The following is a 20,288-nucleotide window of genomic DNA, read 5'->3' as shown; positions in this document are numbered from 1 at the left end:
TGCAGCAGCCAGTTTCAGGAGCCTCTTCCCCAGCCCCCTCCCTCGCAGATCCCCCTGCCAGCCCCAGCCTGTCCCTCAGGGTTGACCCTGAGTCCCTGGTCCTGCAACCCCACCCCCCACCCCAGATTGGTATCTCTTTGCCATTAATGCCCTTTGCACAAGAGAGTGGAGATTAGTGGAGGGGTGGGGGGGAGGTCAGGGCTGGATGTGTGTGGGGTGTAGTGGTTTTAAAGGTCATCTGCAGGAAGGAAGAGAATGTCCCATCCTCCTCTGATCCTCCCCCCCCACACACTCCATCTCTTCCTTCTAGTGACTCAGGCCCCAGCTCGCACTTGGGGCTGAAGACACATTCCCCCACCCCAGGCCTGGCATGTGGACGGAACTGCAGTTCATGGATACGGAGAATCAGTGTGAGGACAGGGATGCAGCAGGCTAAACCCTCCACCTATCTCCTACGTGCCTCTTTACCTATCTCCCAGTGGACCCCACTACCCTAGGGCCAGCCCTCCCGCTCTCGCAGATGGGAACCCATAGCACTGTGCGCACCTCCCGGGGCTCAGTGACCTTCCCAGCCCAGTGCCTCATGCCCGCTGCTCTCTGGGACGCAGTCTGACTTGGGGTGGAGGGGGCCAAGAGGCAACTGCTCCAGCACAGGGTGGGAGGGCCCGAGGATTCAGCACCACGCGGCGGACAGCGCCGGGCCGGTGCGCCTGAAGAGGGGAGCGTTGGAGGAGTCTGGGGGGAGGCGGAGGCCGGGTTGGCCGCGGGAGATCTGGAATGGAGGAGGGGCTGAGGGCGGGCCGGGGCCGGGGGCGGGGCGGGCCGCGATTGAAAGCTGCAGGTTGAGCGGGCGGGCGGAGAGCGCAGAGCTGCCGAGCCAGCGAGCGAGCGAGCGAGCGAGCGCTCTAGCGGGAGCTGGAATCCCGCGCCCCCGGCTCCTCTCCGTTTTTCTCCGCGCCAGAGCCGGGCGCGCAAGGTAGGGTAAGCCTGGTGGTGCCGCGGCCGCCACCGACCTTATCGATCCTGACCCCACGTCCTGGGGTCCCACGGGCCCTCGAGTTCTGGGGCTCCTGGGGCTGAGACTGGCCAGGGCGTCCAGACAACGCTTGCCAGGAGCTCCGGGAAGCGGGAAGACAGCCCTAGACGTCCCGCCTTTCTTCCCCAAAGAACGCACGCTCTGCATCTCGATCCCTCGTTCTTCCTGCCCCTCCGTCCTTTGGTCAGTCTTTCTGTCTGTGCCTCTGTCTTTGTCTCAGCCTCCCAGGCTCCATCGCTCCCTCCCTGAATTTTGTGGCCCAGGCCCCCAGGCTGCCCCCTTCTAGGGTTCTCTCTCCCTTCAGGGTTCTGTCCCTTGTTGGAGCTTTGGTCCCAGCCACCCCTGTGGGAGGATCGTGGTCTTGACCAGTTTGGACCTCAGCCCCCATCTGGGTCCGTGTCCCCATCTGTGTTGGGCTTCATGCTTACCTCTCTCTCCTGTTTGCCTGCTTGAGCTGCTGCTTTCTGGCTATGCACAGGATCGCAGTTCTCCTGGCCTAGCCCCAGTGGCAGACTAACCCTGGGGAGCTGAGGGGGCAAAGTGAAGAGCCCCAGTCTCTGTGGCCAGGATTTGGGGTCCTTCAACTAGTTCTGCCCTTCGTCAGGCTCAGTTTCCCTCTGCTAGCCTTCCCAAGCCTGTGTGATTGTGACAACCTGTGTGGGATGGGTGTCTGGGAGGGCAGCTGGGGCACAAATACAGGGTGCAGAGAGGAAGAGGGAGGCAGGGTCTCTGAGGGCTGGGGCCAGGATGGACAGGGCCCTGAGACCAAGGATGGGGAGTCGAGATGGTGACTTTCTCTGCTTGGTTCTGAGCTGAAGAGAAAACGAAAGCAAAAAGTCTCAAACGGCAGTCTATATAGTGCTAGTGTGTCCAAAATCTCACCTTGAGCCCTGTTTTGAGATTTTGACCAGGTGGACTGCCCCCCCACCCCTGACACACACATACACTCACATCTACTTTCCCTGTTGACTTTAGGACCTGTGGTCACTTCGGTGTCCCTCTCTAGGGCCAGCCTCTCTACCTTGCTATCTAACTTCCAAAGCCTAGAGTCTCTATTACTTCCCCAGTCAGGGGGTGTTGGGGATGGCTTTTTAAGAACGAGAGGCTGGGAACCTTGGGTGCTCACCTGGGCTTCAGTTTCCTTAGAGGTTGGAGACTAACTACCCTTTGTTCTCAGCCAGCGATGGCTCCTCTCTGGAAATCCAAGGCTCAGGATAGGGACTGGACTCCCAAGTTTGTAACTGTGACCTTCTGCTGCAAAGCTGTTGACTTTGGGGTCCCGGGAGGTTTTGGCAGGGTGTTGGACATTCTTCTGGGTCTTCTGTTTTCTGTTTGGGCCTTTACTCTCTGTAATCCTCCATCTCTGCTAAATTTGGGATGGGCACAGAGCCCATCTCCAGCCGCAGATCTGGGCAGGGCTGAGAGACAGGCCAAAGGGGTGTCCCAGGAGTTTCTCATCCTAGTTAGGAGCACCACCTCTCCCTGGCTCCTCAGTCCCTGGGAAAGGAGTTTGGGGGAGGCAGAGTCAGAAGGGGTAGCCACTCTCAGGTTCCACTGTTCCCTACCTGTTTGTCTGTCTGTCTGTCTGTCTGTCTCTCTCTCTCTCTCTCTCTCTCTCTGCAGGAGCTGGGTCCCTCCTCATCCTTTTCCTGTCTGTCCTTTCCTGGTCTATTTATACCTCTCTTTGCCTTTGCTGCTTCTGCCCTCACCCCCTGGAGGCCCAGGTCTGCTGGACCCATCCATCCCCTTTGGGGCCATGGGATCACTGCTTGGGTTCCTGGCTCTGCTGCTGCTGTGGGGCGCTGTGGCTGAGGGCCCAGCCAAGAAGGTGCTGACCCTGGAGGGGGACCTGATTCTGGGTGGGCTGTTTCCGGTACACCAGAAGGGCGGCCCAGCAGAGGAGTGTGGTCCTGTCAATGAACATCGCGGCATCCAGCGCCTGGAGGCCATGCTTTTTGCGCTGGATCGTATCAACCATGACCCAAGCCTGCTGCCGGGCGTGCGCCTGGGTGCACACATACTCGACAGTTGCTCCAAGGACACACATGCCCTGGAGCAGGCACTTGACTTCGTGCGTGCATCACTCAGCCATGGTGCCGATGGCTCACGCCATGTTTGCCCCGATGGTTCTTATGCCACCCATGGTGATGCTCCCACTGCCATCACTGGTGTCATTGGCGGCTCCTACAGCGATGTCTCTATCCAGGTACATGGGGGCTGTTTAAGTGGGGGCTGGGGAGGGAGGCCAGAGGTGGGGACCTGGAATTCCTGCTGAGCAGGGGCTCTGGGCTACCATGCATTAGAAGAGGGACTAGCAGCTTCCTTCGAGTAGCTTTTTACAGAAGACTAAGAAAGTGCCCCTGTGGCAAAATGGGAGTACAATTTTAGAGACTGTGCAAGGAAAGCATCCCACTTCCAACACATACGCACACACACATCTGATGTTATACAGCCCTAAGAAACTTAATAGGCGTTTTGAATCCTGGCTCTCCCACTTACTGTGTGACTCTGGACATTATTTCTCTCTTCTGTGCCTCAGTTTCATCCTTATAAAATGGGACTCATAATACTCACCACTCTTAGGGGTGTGGTGGAAATTTAATGAGGGGGCCTGGCAGATCGTAACGGCGTAATCAACATTAGCTGCTATTGTTATTAAGCCATTTCATAGATGAGGAAACTGAGGCTTGGAGCGAGGCAAGGCACAAGTCCAGGTGCTCACAAAGTGGAGACATTAACCTAGGGCTCTCAGCCAAGGACCTCCGGGACTGTCAGGTCATCTGTCTTTGGATTGGAAAGGGGTGGAAAATAGAAGCCAAGAGCAAACCAGAGAAGAGAAACAGGGGTTGGGGACCCAGAAGGAAGAGAAGCAGGATGTGTGTGGAGGTGAGGAGGAGGGTACCCAAGGGTCTTCAGTGGGTGTAGGATTTGAAGGGATGGAAAGGGGAGGGAACCAGGTCCTCCCTCCTCCTGTTCTCCCATAAGGGTCAGCAGAGGGCTCAGCTAATGTCCCTTGCCACATCTGGCTGCTTTAGCCCAGGTGGGATCCTCCCTGTCCCTGACTGGGTTCCTCCTCTTGCTTGGACCCTTACCTTCCTGGTGCCTGACATAGGCTGCTGGAAGGTGAGGCCAGAGCTGGGATTGGGGTTGGGAGTGTTGCAAGGAGGGCCTTGTCTGGGGCCTCAGCTTCCTTTAGGAGGCCAGCAGAGGGCATTGCCATCAGAAGTAGGGCCAGGACCTCTGACCTGGAAGGCTTGTTTAGGAGAAAGGAAGCAGGAGTCTAAACCATGAAGGCAGCTTCTGGCCTGGGGTTGGGGAGGCCTGCTCATACCCCTATTGCAGGGAATGAATTACCAGTCCTGCTAGTTCCAGCTACTGGAAGTGTCCAGCAGTAGCTTGGACAGGTGTGGCTGTAGCAGCACCTACATCTGCAGCCCTGGGGGTGCAGGGGCAGGGATGGGTAGGCAGCCTCCCACCTGCTGATGTCTGCAGGGGCCTCTGGGGTGCTTTCCCAGCACCTGCTCTTCACAATTCTCTTCAGGGCCCCATGTATTCATCTCCAGGAGCCCAGTTACCTCTCTCCAACCCCAAGTTGCCTGCCTCCTGCAACAGGGCCCACACCTCAACATCAGTCTGCTTTTTCCTTGTCTGGGTCAAAGCAAAGCTCAGTCCTTTATCCATAGGCTGCACCTGCCTGTTAATGATTCCTCCATATTCTGGCCCCTTCTCTCTTGCCAAAACCCCTATCATCTTCCAGGCATTGTGGCTTCACATACATCATTTTTATCTGCTCATCAACCTTGTAAGGCAGGAATGAGAAACTGAGGCTCAGGGAGGTTTGCTAACTTGCCCAGGGGCACAGAGTTAGAAAGTACAGGGAAGGCATTGACACTGTCAGAGTAAAAACCTGTGTCCCAGTTGCAAATACAGGACCTAGCTCCCGCTTGTGGAACCTGGGCCATGCCCTGCTCTCACCTACCCACCATCCCACCTGGTCCTTGGCTAGACCCCACTCTTAGGGGCAGGTCCCAGGAATCTGGGGGTGGGAGATCGGCTGCCAGGCAGGCAGTGGTAGGCAGGAAGCCTTGTTTATTTCAGGTTCAGGCATCCAGTGGAGACCAACTCTTGGGCTCTCAGGGCTATGGAGCCCTCAAATCTGGGTCTTCCTGGGGGAGTCTTTTCCTCCTTTCTCCATCATCCCATCAGAATTGACTCCGGGGTAGAGAGCTTAAGAGCCCTGAGCATCCCACTTGCCATCTAGGTCCTACTTTTCCCTGTGCAGCCAGTGGCCAACCTCTCTCCACCCAGGACTTGGGCCTTCCCTTAGCTCTCTCTCTTTGTTACTGCCATGAGTCTGAAGGGAGACAGGAGAGGGGTTCAGGTGTGGCTCAGGACCCTGGTGCCTTGGCCCTGGGTCTTTCTCAGCCCTTGGGAAGGGATAGAAAACTCCCTGCCACCAGGGGGAAGACACATCAAGACAAGATATAGGTCTTGGGCTTCCCTGGTGGCGCAGTGGTTGAGAGTTCGCCTGCCGATGCAGGGGACACAGGTTCGTGCCCCGGTCCGGGAAGATCCCACATGCCGCGGAGCGGCTGGGCCCGTGAGCCATGGCTGCTGAGCCTGTGCATCGGGAGCCTGTGCTCCGCAACGGGGGAGGCCGCAACAGTGAGAGGCCCGCGTGCCACACAAAAAAAGAAAGATATAGGTCTTTTGGGAGAGGGAGACCTCAGGGCCAACCACATGGGCACTTGATCCCAAGGTCCAATAGCTGTGGGGGCACATCCGTCTCCAGCATTTGACTTGGTCTCTATCTTCGCCCTCTCTACCCCTCCCCCAGGTGGCCAACCTCCTGCGGCTATTTCAGATCCCTCAGATCAGCTATGCATCCACTAGTGCCAAGCTGAGTGACAAGTCCCGCTATGACTACTTTGCCCGCACGGTGCCCCCTGACTTCTTCCAAGCCAAAGCCATGGCTGAGATTCTCCGCTTCTTCAACTGGACCTACGTGTCCACTGTGGCATCCGAGGGCGACTATGGCGAGACAGGCATCGAAGCCTTTGAGCTAGAGGCCCGTGCCCGCAACATCTGTGTGGCCACCTCGGAGAAGGTGGGCCGTGCTATGAGCCGCACAGCCTTCGAGGGCGTGGTGCGAGCCCTGCTGCAGAAACCCAGTGCCCGCGTGGCTGTCCTATTCACCCGTTCCGAGGACGCCCGCGAGCTCCTCGCTGCCACCCAGCGTCTCAATGCCAGCTTCACCTGGGTGGCCAGTGATGGCTGGGGGGCCCTGGAGAGCGTGGTGGCAGGTAGTGAGGGCGCTGCTGAAGGTGCCATCACCATAGAGCTGGCTTCCTTCCCCATCAGCGACTTTGCCTCCTACTTCCGGAGCCTGGACCCGTGGAATAACAGCCGGAACCCCTGGTTCCGCGAGTTCTGGGAGCAGAGGTTCCGCTGCAGCTTCCGGCAGAGAGACTGTGCAGCCCACTCCCTGCAGGCTGTGCCCTTTGAGCAAGAGTCCAAGATCATGTTTGTGGTCAATGCGGTGTATGCCATGGCCCACGCGCTGCACAACATGCATCGCACCCTCTGCCCCAACACCACCCGCCTCTGTGATGCAATGCGGCCTGTCAATGGGCGCCGCCTCTACAAAGACTTCGTGCTCAACGTCAAGTTCGATGGTAATGCTGCTGGCCAGTGTCCACCAGGCAGCTGGCCCTCGGAGGGTGAAAGGGAACAGGCCCTCAGGTTCTAGTACACGGCTAAGAAAACATAGCCCATAGCAAGTAAGGGCATTACCCAAGGGGCTGGTGTCAGAGTCAGAACAAGGACAGCCAGGCAGAGAGGACTCCAACAGGAGCCAGGACTAAGGTTCCACTTTCTGAGTTCCTTCCAGAGAGTAGATGTCTGGCCTGGTCCTTCACTGTGAGGATCTCTGGTTCCTGCTTGGGCCTTGCCCTTTATCTCCTGTCTCTTTATCATGCAGGGAGTAGGGATCAGGAGACCTCAAGCCCATTGTCAGGCAGCAAAATATCAGTGAGAGTCAGAAGGAAGGTGCATCAGGATGACACACTATTTCCCAGGAAAATTTCTATTCCTAATCTTGGTTTTCCACTCAAGGTGGCCACAGTCTCTTCAAACCAAAAGTTATTTTAATAGAAGTTCCAGCTTCAAGAAAAATAAATGCCTCAGAATCATCGTTGTGCTTCAGGAAGAATCACTGTGGGAACAGTGAGAGAGGGTGCCAGGGCTGACAAAGCTTGGAGTACTGGACCAGGATCAAGAGGAATAGTAATTCCAATAAGACTGACATTCAGAGTTATGGGAGAATCAGAGTGGGGGTTAGTGTTGCATTTGGGTCTGATTGGGTTGACATTAGAACAAGGCTGAATTTAGCCCGCTGGGCTAAGTGGAATTTATGGTAGGGCTCAAGTTGGATTTTGAGGACTTTTTTGGGTAGAAAGAGTAGGGGCTGCGGGGGACCTGCATTCAACACCAGGCTGCACCATTCACCACGGGGCCTTAAGTACATGATCTGCTAACTTGAACACCATTTCTTACTGGGACATGGGATAACAGGGGTACCTGCCTTCTGAGCCTGGCTGAGAGATGTGAGGTTCACAGGGGAGTGGGGATGGGGAGTAGAGTGATTTGTGAGATGCCTGCCAAGCATATTCTGGTGAACATTGGTGGTTCCAGGTGACCACTGAGGTTGGGATTCAGCTTGCACTGGGATCAGTGTTAGGACTGTCCGGGGCTGGAGGTGGGGATGTCATTGATGGGATTAAAAGTAGGACCAGGACTAGACCTAAGGTCGAGTTTAGCCTTAGGGGGTCTCCATGGTAGGTTTGGGGAAAGGGCTGTGGTGTGTGTTGGGATAAAGTTGGGGTCTGGGGTCTGGGTTGGAAGGTCTAAGGCTGGGTTTTGGGAGTCATGGTTGGGGATTGGTGTGGGCATTAGGTTTGTGGAGGTGCCTGGATTTTAAGGTTGGGGTTCTATTTGGGGCTTAGGGTTGGGGTTTGTTGTAGCCTCTCATTTAGAAAAATGGCTGGGGTTAGGCTGGCTTTAGTGCTGGGTTGAGGATCAGAAGGATGAGGGCTGACCTAAGCTTTGGGGTTTGAGTTCTATGTTAGGGTTGAGGTCACATCAGGATGACCCACCAATCCAACCCTCTCTTCCTTCCCTCCTCGACCCCAGCCCCCTTCCGCCCAGCTGACACCCACAGTGAGGTCCGCTTCGACCGCTTTGGGGACGGTATTGGTCGCTACAATATCTTCACCTATCTGCGGGCAGGCAGTGGGCACTATCGCTACCAGAAGGTGGGCTACTGGGCAGAAGGCCTGACCCTGGACACCAGCCTCATCCCATGGGCCTCCCTCTCAGCCGGGCCCCTGCCGGCCTCTCGCTGCAGTGAGCCCTGCCTCCAGAATGAGGTGAAAAGTATGCAGCCGGGGGAGGTCTGCTGCTGGCTCTGCATCCCCTGCCAGCCCTACGAGTACCGGCTGGATGAGTTCACCTGTGCTGACTGTGGCCTGGGCTACTGGCCCAATGCCAGCCTGACTGGCTGCTTTGAGCTGCCCCAGGAGTACATCCGCTGGGGCGATGCCTGGGCCGTGGGACCTGTCACCATCGCCTGCCTAGGCGCCCTGGCCACCCTCTTTGTACTGGGCGTCTTCGTGCGGCACAATGCCACCCCAGTGGTCAAGGCCTCTGGCCGGGAGCTCTGCTACATTCTGCTAGGTGGTGTCTTCCTCTGCTACTGCATGACCTTCGTCTTCATTGCCAAGCCATCCACAGTGGTGTGCACCTTACGGCGCCTCGGGTTGGGCACTGCCTTCTCCGTCTGCTACTCGGCCCTTCTCACCAAGACCAACCGCATTGCGCGCATCTTCGGTGGGGCCCGGGAGGGAGCCCAGCGGCCACGCTTCATCAGCCCTGCCTCGCAGGTGGCCATCTGTCTGGCCCTTATCTCGGGCCAGCTGCTCATCGTGGCTGCCTGGCTGGTGGTGGAGGCACCAGGCACGGGCAAGGAGACAGCCCCTGAGCGGCGGGAGGTAGTGACATTGCGCTGCAACCACCGCGATGCAAGCATGCTGGGCTCGCTGGCCTACAATGTGCTCCTCATTGCGCTCTGCACACTCTATGCCTTCAAGACCCGCAAGTGCCCTGAAAACTTCAATGAGGCCAAGTTCATCGGCTTCACCATGTACACCACCTGCATCATCTGGCTGGCCTTCCTGCCCATCTTCTATGTCACCTCCAGTGACTACCGGGTGAGCTACCTGCTCCAGGGTGGGCTGAGGCCTGGGGGTGGGTGGGGGGCAGGGTGGAGTGGGACACAGGACCTTCTATTTCCTGATATCTCATTTAATCTTCTGATAACTCTGAGGCTCCAACAGGTTAAATCCTCACCCAGGAGCACACAGCTTGTGGTGGCCCAGTTAGGAGTGGACCCCAGGGGAAGGTGGGAAGGTTGAGTGGGGCCTGGGGAAATGGCCATGGAGGTGGAGGAATTAGAGCTGAGAAGAGATTTCAGGACTCAGATGTTATCTCCTAACCTGGGTGGAGGTGGAAGTGCCGAAATGTGTCCAAATCAGCAGAGGCTCTACCCTGCTCCACTGAGGGGTTGGCTGCAGAAGGGGAGCCCTGGTCTCTGCTTTTGTGGAGCTCCCAGACTAGCAGGGTGATTGACCAAAGAGCTGCTGACTGGTTTAGGTTGACAAAAGGCCCCAGTGAGAATACAGAAGAGGGAGGTGTGTATGTGGTGGTGGTGGTGGTGTGTGTATGAGTGTGTAGGACGTCAGAGAGGGCTTTTTGGAAGAGGGGTCCTTGAACTGGACTCTGCAGCACAGGCAGGTGGGAATAGGTAGGGTGGAGGAGGTGGGGAGGGCAGCCAATACGGAAGCTGATTGGAGCAGAGGGTCTGCATTGCCCTCCCCCTCGCCTGGAGTTGAGGTGGGGGGGGTGTACATGGTGGAAAGGTAGGCAGAGGTGAGAGTGAAGCAGGAATGGGAATGGCAGAGCTATTAAACCAGCAGCCCCAGAGGGTACAATGCTTTGATGCCCCTTGGACCTGTGCAGTGTGGCGTGGTGCCCCCAGTGCTGTGCAACTCTGGGATTGAGAGATGAAACCAGGGAGGTCAGGAAAGGTGAAGCAAAGAGGGGGAGGAGATCTGGGGTGTAGGGTTCAGGAAGGTCAAAGCAGGTGAAAACTGTACCCCAGTTGGTGGCTTCCTAGCAAAATTCCAACTGGCACTGAGTGCTCAATGCATCTCCTCAGCTTCAAGGAGCAATGGCTGCTTCAGATGGAGTGGTCAGGGCAGACCTCCCCAAGGAGGTGACAGGTGAGCTGAGCTCTGAACAATAAGAGGATAATCTTGGGTAATCCTCACAATTCTGGAGTAAATTCTGTGGCTCTCCCCGTTTTCCAGATGAAGAAATGGAGACTCAGGGAGGTTCAATTCCTTGCCTAAGGTCACTCAGCTTGGGAGTATAGAGCAGGGTCTGAGCTGACAATTTTAACAATTAAAGGAGCAGGAAAATTGAGGCAAGAACCCCTGCAAAAGCCCTTTTCCTCAGGACAGAGGTATGGTGGGCAGTGCCGGTGGCCAGGGACGGCTGGGTGTGGGCTGCTCTTGCACCTGCTGGGCCACCTGCCTGGGCAGTGGAGGCCCGAGCTGGGGAGGGAATCTGCTCTGACTCAGCCTGCATTTGCATATGATTTGCATTTGCATGCCAATCATAGGTGGCTAAGGACTTACCTGGCATGTACACACACAGTACCCACACACACATGCGTGCACACACGTATCCCTACACTCACACACGTGCACATACCAGCACACCTGGCAAACATCCACATCTTCCCACACATCCATATAAATGCATCCTATACTTACACACACAACTGCACACTCTCACCACCCCCTACACACACACACCCCGTACAGATATTCATGCCCTTACATGCATGCACTCCATACCTGCACCCCTACACACACCCGCACACACACACATGCCTGCACACCCACTCCCACATGCACTCTGCATGTTCACCCCCACAGCTAGAACTCTGGTCATCCTGGAAGATGGTGCACTGGGGCTGATGCTGGGACTGTGCCCAACCTTCCTAAAAATTCTTTGGAGCTTGGCAGACAGACCAAGGTCCAGTGTTGGATGCTTACGGTCTCCCCTGCTCCTTACCCCACCTCCTGGGCAGGGTTCCTGGGGCCAGGCCCAGGCCTGTGGGACAGACTCATCCTTGACCTCTCCCATCACAGGTGCAGACCACCACCATGTGTGTGTCCGTCAGCCTCAGCGGCTCTGTGGTGCTCGGCTGTCTCTTCGCGCCCAAGCTGCACATCATCCTGTTCCAGCCACAGAAGAATGTGGTTAGCCACCGCGCACCCACCAGCCGCTTCAGCAGTGCAGCTGCCAGAGCCAGCTCCAGCCTCGGCCAAGGTCAGCGTCCATCTATTTCTAAGACCCCTCTACACCTGTGCCCCCTCTCCCCACCTTAGTTCCTCATCATGGGGGCAACTCCCTGGGTTGCTGAGATTCCTTGGCTGGGGGTGAAGTGCCCCCTAGATGAGGCTGGACAGGAGAGGGTGTGTGGGGGATGATGGTGAGCTGCTCTCCGCCGCCCTGCTTCCCTACTGTATAAGGGACCTTGGGACTGGCCCCAACCTCCAGCTTCCTTTCCCTAGGGTCTGGCTCCCAGTTTGTCCCCACTGTTTGCAACGGCCGCGAGGTGGTGGACTCAACAACATCATCGCTTTGAGGATCCCCACACTCCTGCCCCGACACGGCTGCTCCCCAGAAGCCGGCGCAGACCCGTGTCCAGGGCCAGGAGGAAGATGGCTGGAGCACTGCAATAATGCCAACCCCGTGCCCGCCCCCAGCGCCACTTACCAATCTATTCACTCAAACCCTTCAGAGTCAGAAGTCAGAGTCCTTGGTCTGGGAGCCTCTATAACGACCACCAACTGCCCTTGCAGCTGTGTTCCCTCCTTGCCAGGCCCAGGACTTGGAAGGGAGCAAGCCAGGGTCCACTCTGCACTGGAACAGGAAGGATGAGGACTGAAGGCCCCAATCCCCAATGAGCAAAGGTGCTTCCAGCCCTGCCCCTCCCTCCTTCTAGGGCCTTTTAAATTTTTTATATAAGTTATTCTGGGATGGGGAGGGGGGTCAAAATGGGGGCCGTCGCTCCTCCTGCACAGTAGTTTGTCCTGTAGTTTATTTTGTATTATCTGTAAATAAAGTGTCTTTATTAAAAAAAAAAAAATCACTCTTTGCCTCTGATCCAGGGAGGCCCCTCACCCCCACCACAGCCTCTCAACCTTCATTTTGCCAGTATTTGTTCACTCTGCTCTGTGCCTATGCTAGGAGGATCTGGTGGCCACAAGACAGACCCAGTCCCGCCTGGTGGAGACACAGAAAATGAATAAGCCATCCTTCCTTGAAAGGAGCTGCTACAGACAGGCCAAGGCACTACTGGGCTGAGGATGGGAGATTTAAATGGACACAAGCTCACCTGGCAGTCTGGGGGAGGACGTGGACGATGTGGGTGATGGAGCAGGCGGGGAAGCTGACTGTGACCCTTGGGAACTGTGGGCTTTTCCATTGTCTGGCCTGCCTGGCACTTGGAGGAGCCTTTGGTCAGCTCAGAGCCAGGCTGAGCGTTTGGGGTGGAGGGAGCCAAGAGGAGGCACAGGCTGGAGCATTGCCTGTTCATGTGGTGCGAACAAAGCCAGGAAGAGGGCGTGAGGAGGGAGGAGGTGAGGTAGGGAAGGCAGTTGGAGAGACCATCTGCTGTCGGACCCGGTGAGAGGTGGGAGAAGGGGGCCTTTTTCCCATCCCTGGAGGCGCTCGCCCCGCGGTGGGATTGTGGAGCCCAGCGCCCTCAAGCAGCCCCCGCGTTTGCAGTCTGGGACTCACCAGCAGAGGGCGCCGAGGCACAGGCTCGGACTCGACTCAGCCAAGCAACCGCTGCCCTCCTGTGGCCTAGGGGGCAGAGGGCACGCAGCTACCACAGGAGCAGAGGAAACTGACGTTTTGGGGGAGGCCCCAGACTGTGGTATCTTAGAGGGACGAGGTCCTGCACTGGGAGACGGGCAGACCAGGGACATTTGTTTTTTAAATTCATTTTTACTTTGGCAGCGCCGGGTCTTAGTTACGGCACACAGGCTCTTCCTTGTGGCATGTGGGATCTTTTAGTTGCGGCATGCACGTGGGATCTAGTTCCCACCGGGCCCCCTGAATTGGAAGCACCGAGTCTTACCCATTGGACCACCAGGGAAGTCCCGACATTTGTGATTTTTAAGTGAATTCATTTGCATCTATAGGCTGGTAAGGCTGTGGAAATTTGGGTTAACAATTTAAGAAATGAAAACAGAAAACTGAAAAAAGAAAATTGCAAGAGTGGCTTTTCCTCTCCAGCCAATATTTGGGGTGTAGGGATGCCAAATAAGATACAGAATGCCCAGTCAAGTTTGAATGTCATATGAACAATGGAAACCTTTTTGGTATAAGTATATCTCATGCGATATTTGGGACATACTTACACTAAACATTTTTATTGTTTATCTGACGTTCCAATTTACCTGGGCATCCTGTATTTTCACTTGCTCATTTTGGCAACTCTACTGGGGTGTCTCTGCCCCAGATCCCTGCCCTGAATGACCCAGGCCTAGGTGCAGCCCCTAGTGACCAGACATCAGGGTGCTGCGCCCCATGGGAATTGTGGTGCTGTTCCCTGCTTCCAGTGTGGCCTTTTCTGGGTCTTCATGCTAAACTGGATCCAAGGAACATTTGCCCACCCTCCCAGGCCCTAGGCAGGCCAAGACAGGGCTTTGCAACTGAGCAACTCTGCAACTCCTCTTGCAACTGAAAAGCAATCCTCCTTCGCATGGCTCAAGTATATTTTCCTTAAAATGTAATAATAATAAGTTTTAAAAGGTAGTAATTAACATGGTTCACAGCTAAAAAGGTACAAAGTGTATTCAGTGAAAACTCTCCTATCCCTGCCACCCATCCAAGCAGAGGGCCCAGAGGCCTGGGAGCTGGAGGCAGGTGAAGACTTCCTAAAGGTCAGTCCTCAAGTCTATGGACCACATCCCTTTCCTTCCTCTCTTGCCATCCCCACTCCCCGACAGTGTTGAAGGTGGAGAATCTCTTGTCCTTCACTCCTTAGCTCTCAGTCCTTATCACACATTACTAAGACCAAGCGCCCAGTTCTCCCCCCAATCCTAAGTGTTCTGGGTTTATGTCCCTGCTCTCTTCTCCAATGCCACATTCATGTCCACAAAGCCCTGAAAGGGGTGGGGGCTCAGAGGCCCCTGCCCTTTCCGGATGTTACTGGAGAGTAGGTTCTTGTCTCGTGGCAGAAAGAATTCGGAGACGAGACAGGGAGGTCAAGAAAGCAAAGCCAGGATTTACTTAAGCAACAGAACGCTCAGAGAGCGGGCAGGCTCAAGTGACTAGCTGGGCTGAGCTTCTTTGGCAAGCCAGTTATGTGGGGTATAGAAATGAAGGAATGGAATATTCATTGGGGAGGATTCCCTGATTTTCATCCCAGCTCCACGTTCCCAAAGGGAGGAGGGATTTTTATCCTTTAGTCTTGATGAGAAGTGTCAAGTGCATGATGGGAACTTCTTATCTGCAAGGCTAATTTTATTGTAATGAGAGCATAATGAGCAAAATGTTACCTTCAGATTCCAGAGAGTCGCGCCTTTTCCCACCTTTCTTTGTCTGGCTCCAGGACACTTATCACCCCAAATGTGTGGTTTCCTGTCAGTCCTGAAGTTCCTGCTTTTCTTTGTCTGCCCAAGGACCCCCACTGTTTACAAGATGTGGTTTCCTGCCATTTGGCCTGTGTCCGCCTTTCTCTGTTCACATCTAGCTATCTACCTGCTCTAACATTCCCCCTTCAAGGAATCTGGACCCTTAAAGTCTCTCAAGGGGCAAAGGGTCGATGGTCCATCTTCTGTAACTGCTTCAAGCTGAGCATGGGTGTTGTCCCTACCTATGGGTCCAGGTCTCCTTGCTGTCTGTCAGAGATAGGGGTTTGGGGGTTGTTTACAGTGGTGGAGATGGAGAGTGGGGAGTAGAAGGAGGCAGCATGCTTATCCAGTGGATGTTGATAGTCCTCATCTTCAAGTGGGATAGTTTGAAATCCCTGACGTATCATCATTTGAAGCTGGAGTTTTCTGAAGCTGTAGGATTTTTTTCCCTTGGCACCTCAGGTTTCACTATAGCAGCTAACAGGGAGAAACTGGAGTATATCTGAGTGTATTCATTATATTAAACATTAGTCCGGAATACTGTCCAATCCCTCTGCTGGCCTTCTCTCGTGTATTGTTAACTCTATTATTATGCTTTTATTGTGAGTTTTAGTTTTATTTATTCCAGTCACTAGGTTCTTCCACCAGATAGTGACGCTCCCCACATATTAGATATTGGCAGTCTGGTTGGTGTCTGTCACCTAACTGTGATTACTAAAAATTAGAGTGTGATTGTAGTATGTTTCATTAAGCCATCGTAATTCTTGTCTCCAGATGCTAATACCAGTAAAACAGAGGCTAACTTTGTCTAAAAGCTGAAATACCCTTCCCTCTGATTTGGAGGAGGGTGTCTGTTCCAGAGACCTTGGCCTCCAGTTGGTTTCTGCTCCAGTCCTTCCTTCTTTACTGCACTGGGGTGGTAAATAACCAAAATATTTTGCTGTTTGCCCCATCAAGTCCCTCAAGGAGGTAGGGAGTCCTAAAAGATGTAGGTCCTTTGGGGAGGTACAGCTGTGGGGGCAGATCCAACCATCAGAAGAGTTAGTAACTTTAGCAATGGCATTCATGGTGTCAGATAGTGGATGTTTGTAAGCTGGAGCTGTGACTATGTGAATAAGAAGGGACTTCCCTGGTGGCGCAGTGGATAAGACTCTGCGCTCCCAATGCAGGGGGCCTGGGTTTGATCCTGATCAGGGAACTAGATCCCACATGCATGCCGCACCTAAGAGTTCACATGCCACAACTAAGGAGCCCACCTGCCACAACTAAGACCCGGTGCAACCAAATAAATAAATAAATATTTTTAAAAAAAGTGACGCTGGGTCTGTCAGACCTCATGGTTGGAAGTTGCTAGAAGGATGTTAGGGGATGTTTAAAAAAAAAATCCATGTTAAACATGTTTAAAAAAAAAAAAAGGAGGACCATTAGGATGGGTGAGGTTAAAGGAGCCGTGACCTCATGAGAAGCAAAAGAGCAGAGATACAGGGAGTTTACTGGAAAGGGAGGGTATTGACACCTGGAAGGAAGCCATTAGCCTCCTTTAAGGTGATTTTTAAAGGAGTGACAAACTTTGTTTTCCCTGGGATTCCCTGATCCGAGACCTGTGGATCTATACGTTTTTCTGTTTGTTTTTAATTTGGGGGGAATATTTGGAGCTGGATTGTCCATAATGCATAATCCAGCCAAAAGTAGGCCTTGCTTTTGGTTTTCAGGGAGAGTAAGAGTTGCCGCCAAGGCTGAGAGAAAATCCCTTCCCAGTAAATGGACTGGGGCATTTAGGCATGAAAAGAAACTTCTGAGTTATAAGGGTCTTTCCCTGGGTGCAAGTGAGAGGGGTGATGAAATGTTTTAGCTTAGGCCTTCCTTCTACCCCAACAATAGAGCAGGTTTCAAGGGCAAGGGGCCCAGTGTGAGAAGTCAGGACAGAGCACATGGCTCCCGTGTTCACTAGAAACTGGACAAGCTTACCTGCCACATCAATGGTCACCCGCGGTTCCTCCCATGTGATGACTGTCTTCTAGGAAGCCTTGGGAGGTCCCAGGTCCCGTCAATCAACCAATGCCATGACTGGCATGGGGGAATTTCCTCACTCCCTTCAGAGCTGGGGGCATTTCCTCCTCCAGTGGCCCATCTTCTTACAGATTGGGCATGGTGTCTTGGGTAGAGGTTGGGACCTGTTTCCTGGACATTCCTTGCTCCAGTGTTTGGAGCTCCCACAGGTAAAACAGGCTCCCTTTCCTGGCAGAGGTCTTCTGAGAGTACTTTTGGGGTGATCAGGAGGTGGATTAGATCTTGTCATGACAACTGCCAAAAGCCTGGCTTGCCATTTCTTTTTTTTTTTTAAAGATGGATTTTTTTTAATTGTTACTTTTATTTATTTATGGCTGCGTTGGGTCTTTGTTGCTGCACGTGGGCTTTCTCTAGTTGCAGCGAGTGGGGGCTACTCTTCGTTGTGGTGCGCGGGCTTCTCATTGCAATGGCTTCTCTTTGTTGCGGAGCACGGGTTCTAGGCGTGCAGGCTTCAGTAGTTGTGGCACGTGGGCTCAGTAGTTGTGGCTCACAGGCTCTAGAGCGCAGGCTCAGTAGTTGTGGCACACGGGCTTAGTTGCTCCGCGGCATGTGGGATCTTCCCGGACCAGGACTCGAACCCGCGTCCCCTGCATTGGCAGGTGGATTCTTAACCACTGTACCACCAGGGAATTCCCTGGCTTGCCATTTCTTAAGTCATGCTGTTCCTTCCTTTCTTCCTCTATTAAAGACACTGAAAGCCCTGTATCAACAAGAAGGTTGAGAGGGGTTTGGGGCCCCATGGCAAGCTTTGAAGCTTCCGACGGATGTTGGGCTGATTGTCTAGTGAAGTGGGTTGCAAATACAGTGTGTCCCTCAAAAGTGTTTGGGTCTACATTCGTATACTTTCTGAGGGCAACTGCCAATTGGGCCTGAAATAGGGCTGGATTTCCATCTTGGCCTTGGGTGATCTCTTTAACCTTATAGTTAACAGGTTTAATTATGCATCCCTTCAATGAGGCAAAGGCTCATGTGGCCCCCTCTAGTGATAACAAGCTGGCCTGGCTGATAGTCCCAATTGGGATCCATTAGAGGCACTGCTGTCATGCCCACAGGGTATTGATGAGGTTGGGCAATGTGTAATCCATCAGCATATGTTTGATGCTGTGCCCAAATACAGGTCTTTTCCTCAGTGGTGCAGCAGTGGAAAAGAACAATATTTAGGTCCTTCCAGGTAAAGTCAGAGGAGAGAGTCAGTCCCTGGAATTCTTGGGTGAACCGGCTAGAGTCCTCCCAGAATCCACCCAAGGGAGTGCGGTGCTGGTTGAGGTCAAGGGGGGTGGACTCTGGTAATTCCCTGAGGCCCACCTACTACTTCCTGAAGGGGGCAAAGAAGCTCTGGCTGTGCTTTTGGTACAGAAGGGTAAAGGGGCTTTTAGGGCGGGGGAGGGGCTGACGATGGTGAGTGTTGGGGCTAGGGTGTTCTGCCTGGGGGCTTGGATTCCTCCAGGAATGCCAATAGAGAGGGCTTTTGTGTAGCCTGAAGGGGTCCCAGCCAGCAAGGTTCCCTAACATAGGAGTTGCATAGCTCTGGGTTTTCTCTTAGGGTCATAAAAGCCTGCACATAAGGAACTTCTGTCCATCTTCCTTGCCTTCTGCAAAAGTGTCTAACTGTAGGACGGTATTATAGTTGAGGATTCCATTCTCTGACCAGGCCTGATGGTCCTCAAGTTTATATTGGTGTCAGGGTGTTTTACAAAATAAAACGAGATTTCTTCGTTTTAAAGAATATAGAGGGACTTCCCTGGTGGTCCAGTGGTTGAGTCCGCCTTCCAATGTGGGGGATGTGGGTTTGATCCCTGGTTGGGGAACTGGGGTCCTGCGTGTGGCGGGGCAACTAGGCCTGAGTGCCGCAACTGCTGAGCCCATGTGCTCCAACTAGAGAGGCCACGAGCTCTGGAGCCAGAGCGCTGCAGCTGGAGAGAAGCCCACGCGCTGGGAGAGATTATGCATGCCGCAGCAAGGATTCCATCTGCTGCACCTAAGACCGGAGGCAGCCTAATTAATTAATTAAAAAAAGAAAGTAATGTTAATTTTAAAAATAACGTTTGCATTTAAGCAATTGATGTTGTCTGATACCGATATCATCTTCAATATTTGTAATAATAATAAAAAAAAATCTAGAGAAAACTTGTTCCAGTGACTCAGAATGATCCCAAGGGGGTAGGCCTTGGGGATGGAGGAGATGTTTCCCATTGTTCCTTCAGGGAGAGAGTACTCCTGTAACAGGAGCACTAGCGTTAGGAGCTCCTGTGGGGGCTCCCTAAGACAGGATTGGTCCCAGAGGTCCCCGTTCACCGAGTCCCCTCGACCCTAGCCAAAATAGGGGTTATCTCCTCCCCCATATGGCGGTCCTGCTGGCCCCAGCGTCCTGGGGTCGTGTCCTAACCTGGCGTCCCCGGTACCCCGGATGAGCAACCTTCCTGAAGGCTTCTCTATAGCTTCTATGGCCAATGATTAATTCCTGTGTTCCAGGGTTTGCTCCCCTGGAACGGACATCCTCATAGTTTTAGGACGTATTTGGTCAGGGAACCATCCTTTCTCGAAAAGCGTGATAAGTTTCTGAAAACAGGCATTGGCTGTTAAGGGAGGTGGTTTGTGAAAAAGCTTCTCTTTTCCCTTCCTTATTGTGGGCGGCGCCCCCATCGCCAGGCTGCCCTCCCCTCCCCGCCGTGGGCTCGCGGCGGCGGGCGGCGGGCGGCGGGCGGGTGAGGGAGGGGATGTGGCGGCGCCAGGCGGAGGCACCCTGTCTGCACTTAAGCAGACGGAGAGTCCCGGAGCCTCCCAATCCCGCAGCCCTGGTGAGCCAAGGCCACCAGCACACGCGGGTTACCTCTGGCGCACGTACGCCGGGGGCGTGGCCCCAAGGGCAACGCAGCCCCGCCCGAGCTCCCTTGCCTTTAGGGCGAGGCGGAGGCGGGGGCGGAGGCGGAGGCGGGGGCGGGGCCGGACCCCCGCCAAGAGGCAGCCCACTGAGGAGGTGCGAAGCTAATGATGGCGGCCTGGGCGCGGTCCCACCACCGTGGGCCCTGACCGAGGGGCGCGGGACGGCCCCTCCCTCCCAACACGCAGACCGCTTGTGGCACGAGGGAACTCGCGAAGGGACCGCGGCAAGACCACAGCACGAAGTCTCTTACAGTCTATTTAAGTAAGGCTACATTTTATATTTCCACACGGTTGTAGCTGATGACTGTTAATTAAGTGGTGGATAAGGCAAACCCCTGAGGGCAAAGCTCCTGTAGTTGCGGTCTGTAGCCTCTGAAAAGGGCTGGAAACTTTTCCTGACGTGCCCTGCGCAATGAGAAGTTCCAAGCGGGAGCGGCGAGGTTGGAAAATGTTTGGCAGAGGTTTTTTTCCCCCATTTCCAGCGCAGTAAGGCGCGAAAGTAAGAGTGAGGTAGGTACGAAGAG

The 20,288-nt window shown here is 54.3% G+C and overlaps 1 protein-coding gene across 3 annotated transcripts; it reads left to right on the top strand.

Annotated features, from left to right (window-relative positions):
- The first annotated feature begins 790 nt into the window (after positions 1 to 790).
- GRM2 (glutamate metabotropic receptor 2) lies at positions 791 to 12,310 on the top strand. Of its 3 annotated transcripts, none has more exons than XM_060307958.1 (6): positions 791 to 976; positions 2,660 to 3,242; positions 5,874 to 6,711; positions 8,228 to 9,303; positions 11,311 to 11,491; positions 11,737 to 12,310. In XM_060307958.1, the coding sequence occupies exons 2-6, from the start codon at positions 2,793 to 2,795 to the stop codon at positions 11,808 to 11,810; spliced, it is 2,619 nt and encodes an 872-aa protein (XP_060163941.1). In that variant the 5' UTR covers positions 791 to 976; positions 2,660 to 2,792; the 3' UTR covers positions 11,811 to 12,310. The 3 variants fall into 3 exon arrangements, with proteins under 3 accessions (XP_060163941.1, XP_060163943.1, XP_030723169.1); XM_060307960.2 differs by having other exon boundaries at positions 841 to 976; positions 2,755 to 3,242; XM_030867309.2 differs by lacking the exon at positions 791 to 976 and having other exon boundaries at positions 986 to 3,242.
- The last annotated feature ends 7,978 nt before the right edge of the window (positions 12,311 to 20,288 follow it).

Source organism: Globicephala melas, chromosome 11 (assembly GCF_963455315.2).
Source record: "Globicephala melas chromosome 11, mGloMel1.2, whole genome shotgun sequence".
Classification (NCBI taxonomy): domain Eukaryota; kingdom Metazoa; phylum Chordata; class Mammalia; order Artiodactyla; family Delphinidae; genus Globicephala; species Globicephala melas.
Note: the sequence above shows the minus strand (reverse complement) of the source record. Positions and strands in the feature narration are given on the sequence as shown.

Coding starts and splice junctions, on each gene's coding strand:
- GRM2 (XM_030867309.2), top strand. CDS start 2,220: ATGGCTCCTCTCTGGAAATCCAAGGCTCAGGATAGGGACTGGACTCCC. Junction 3,243..5,873: donor ACAGCGATGTCTCTATCCAG/GTACATGGGGGC, acceptor CCCCTCCCCCAG/GTGGCCAACCTCCTGCGGCT. Junction 6,712..8,227: donor GCTCAACGTCAAGTTCGATG/GTAATGCTGCTG, acceptor CCTCGACCCCAG/CCCCCTTCCGCCCAGCTGAC.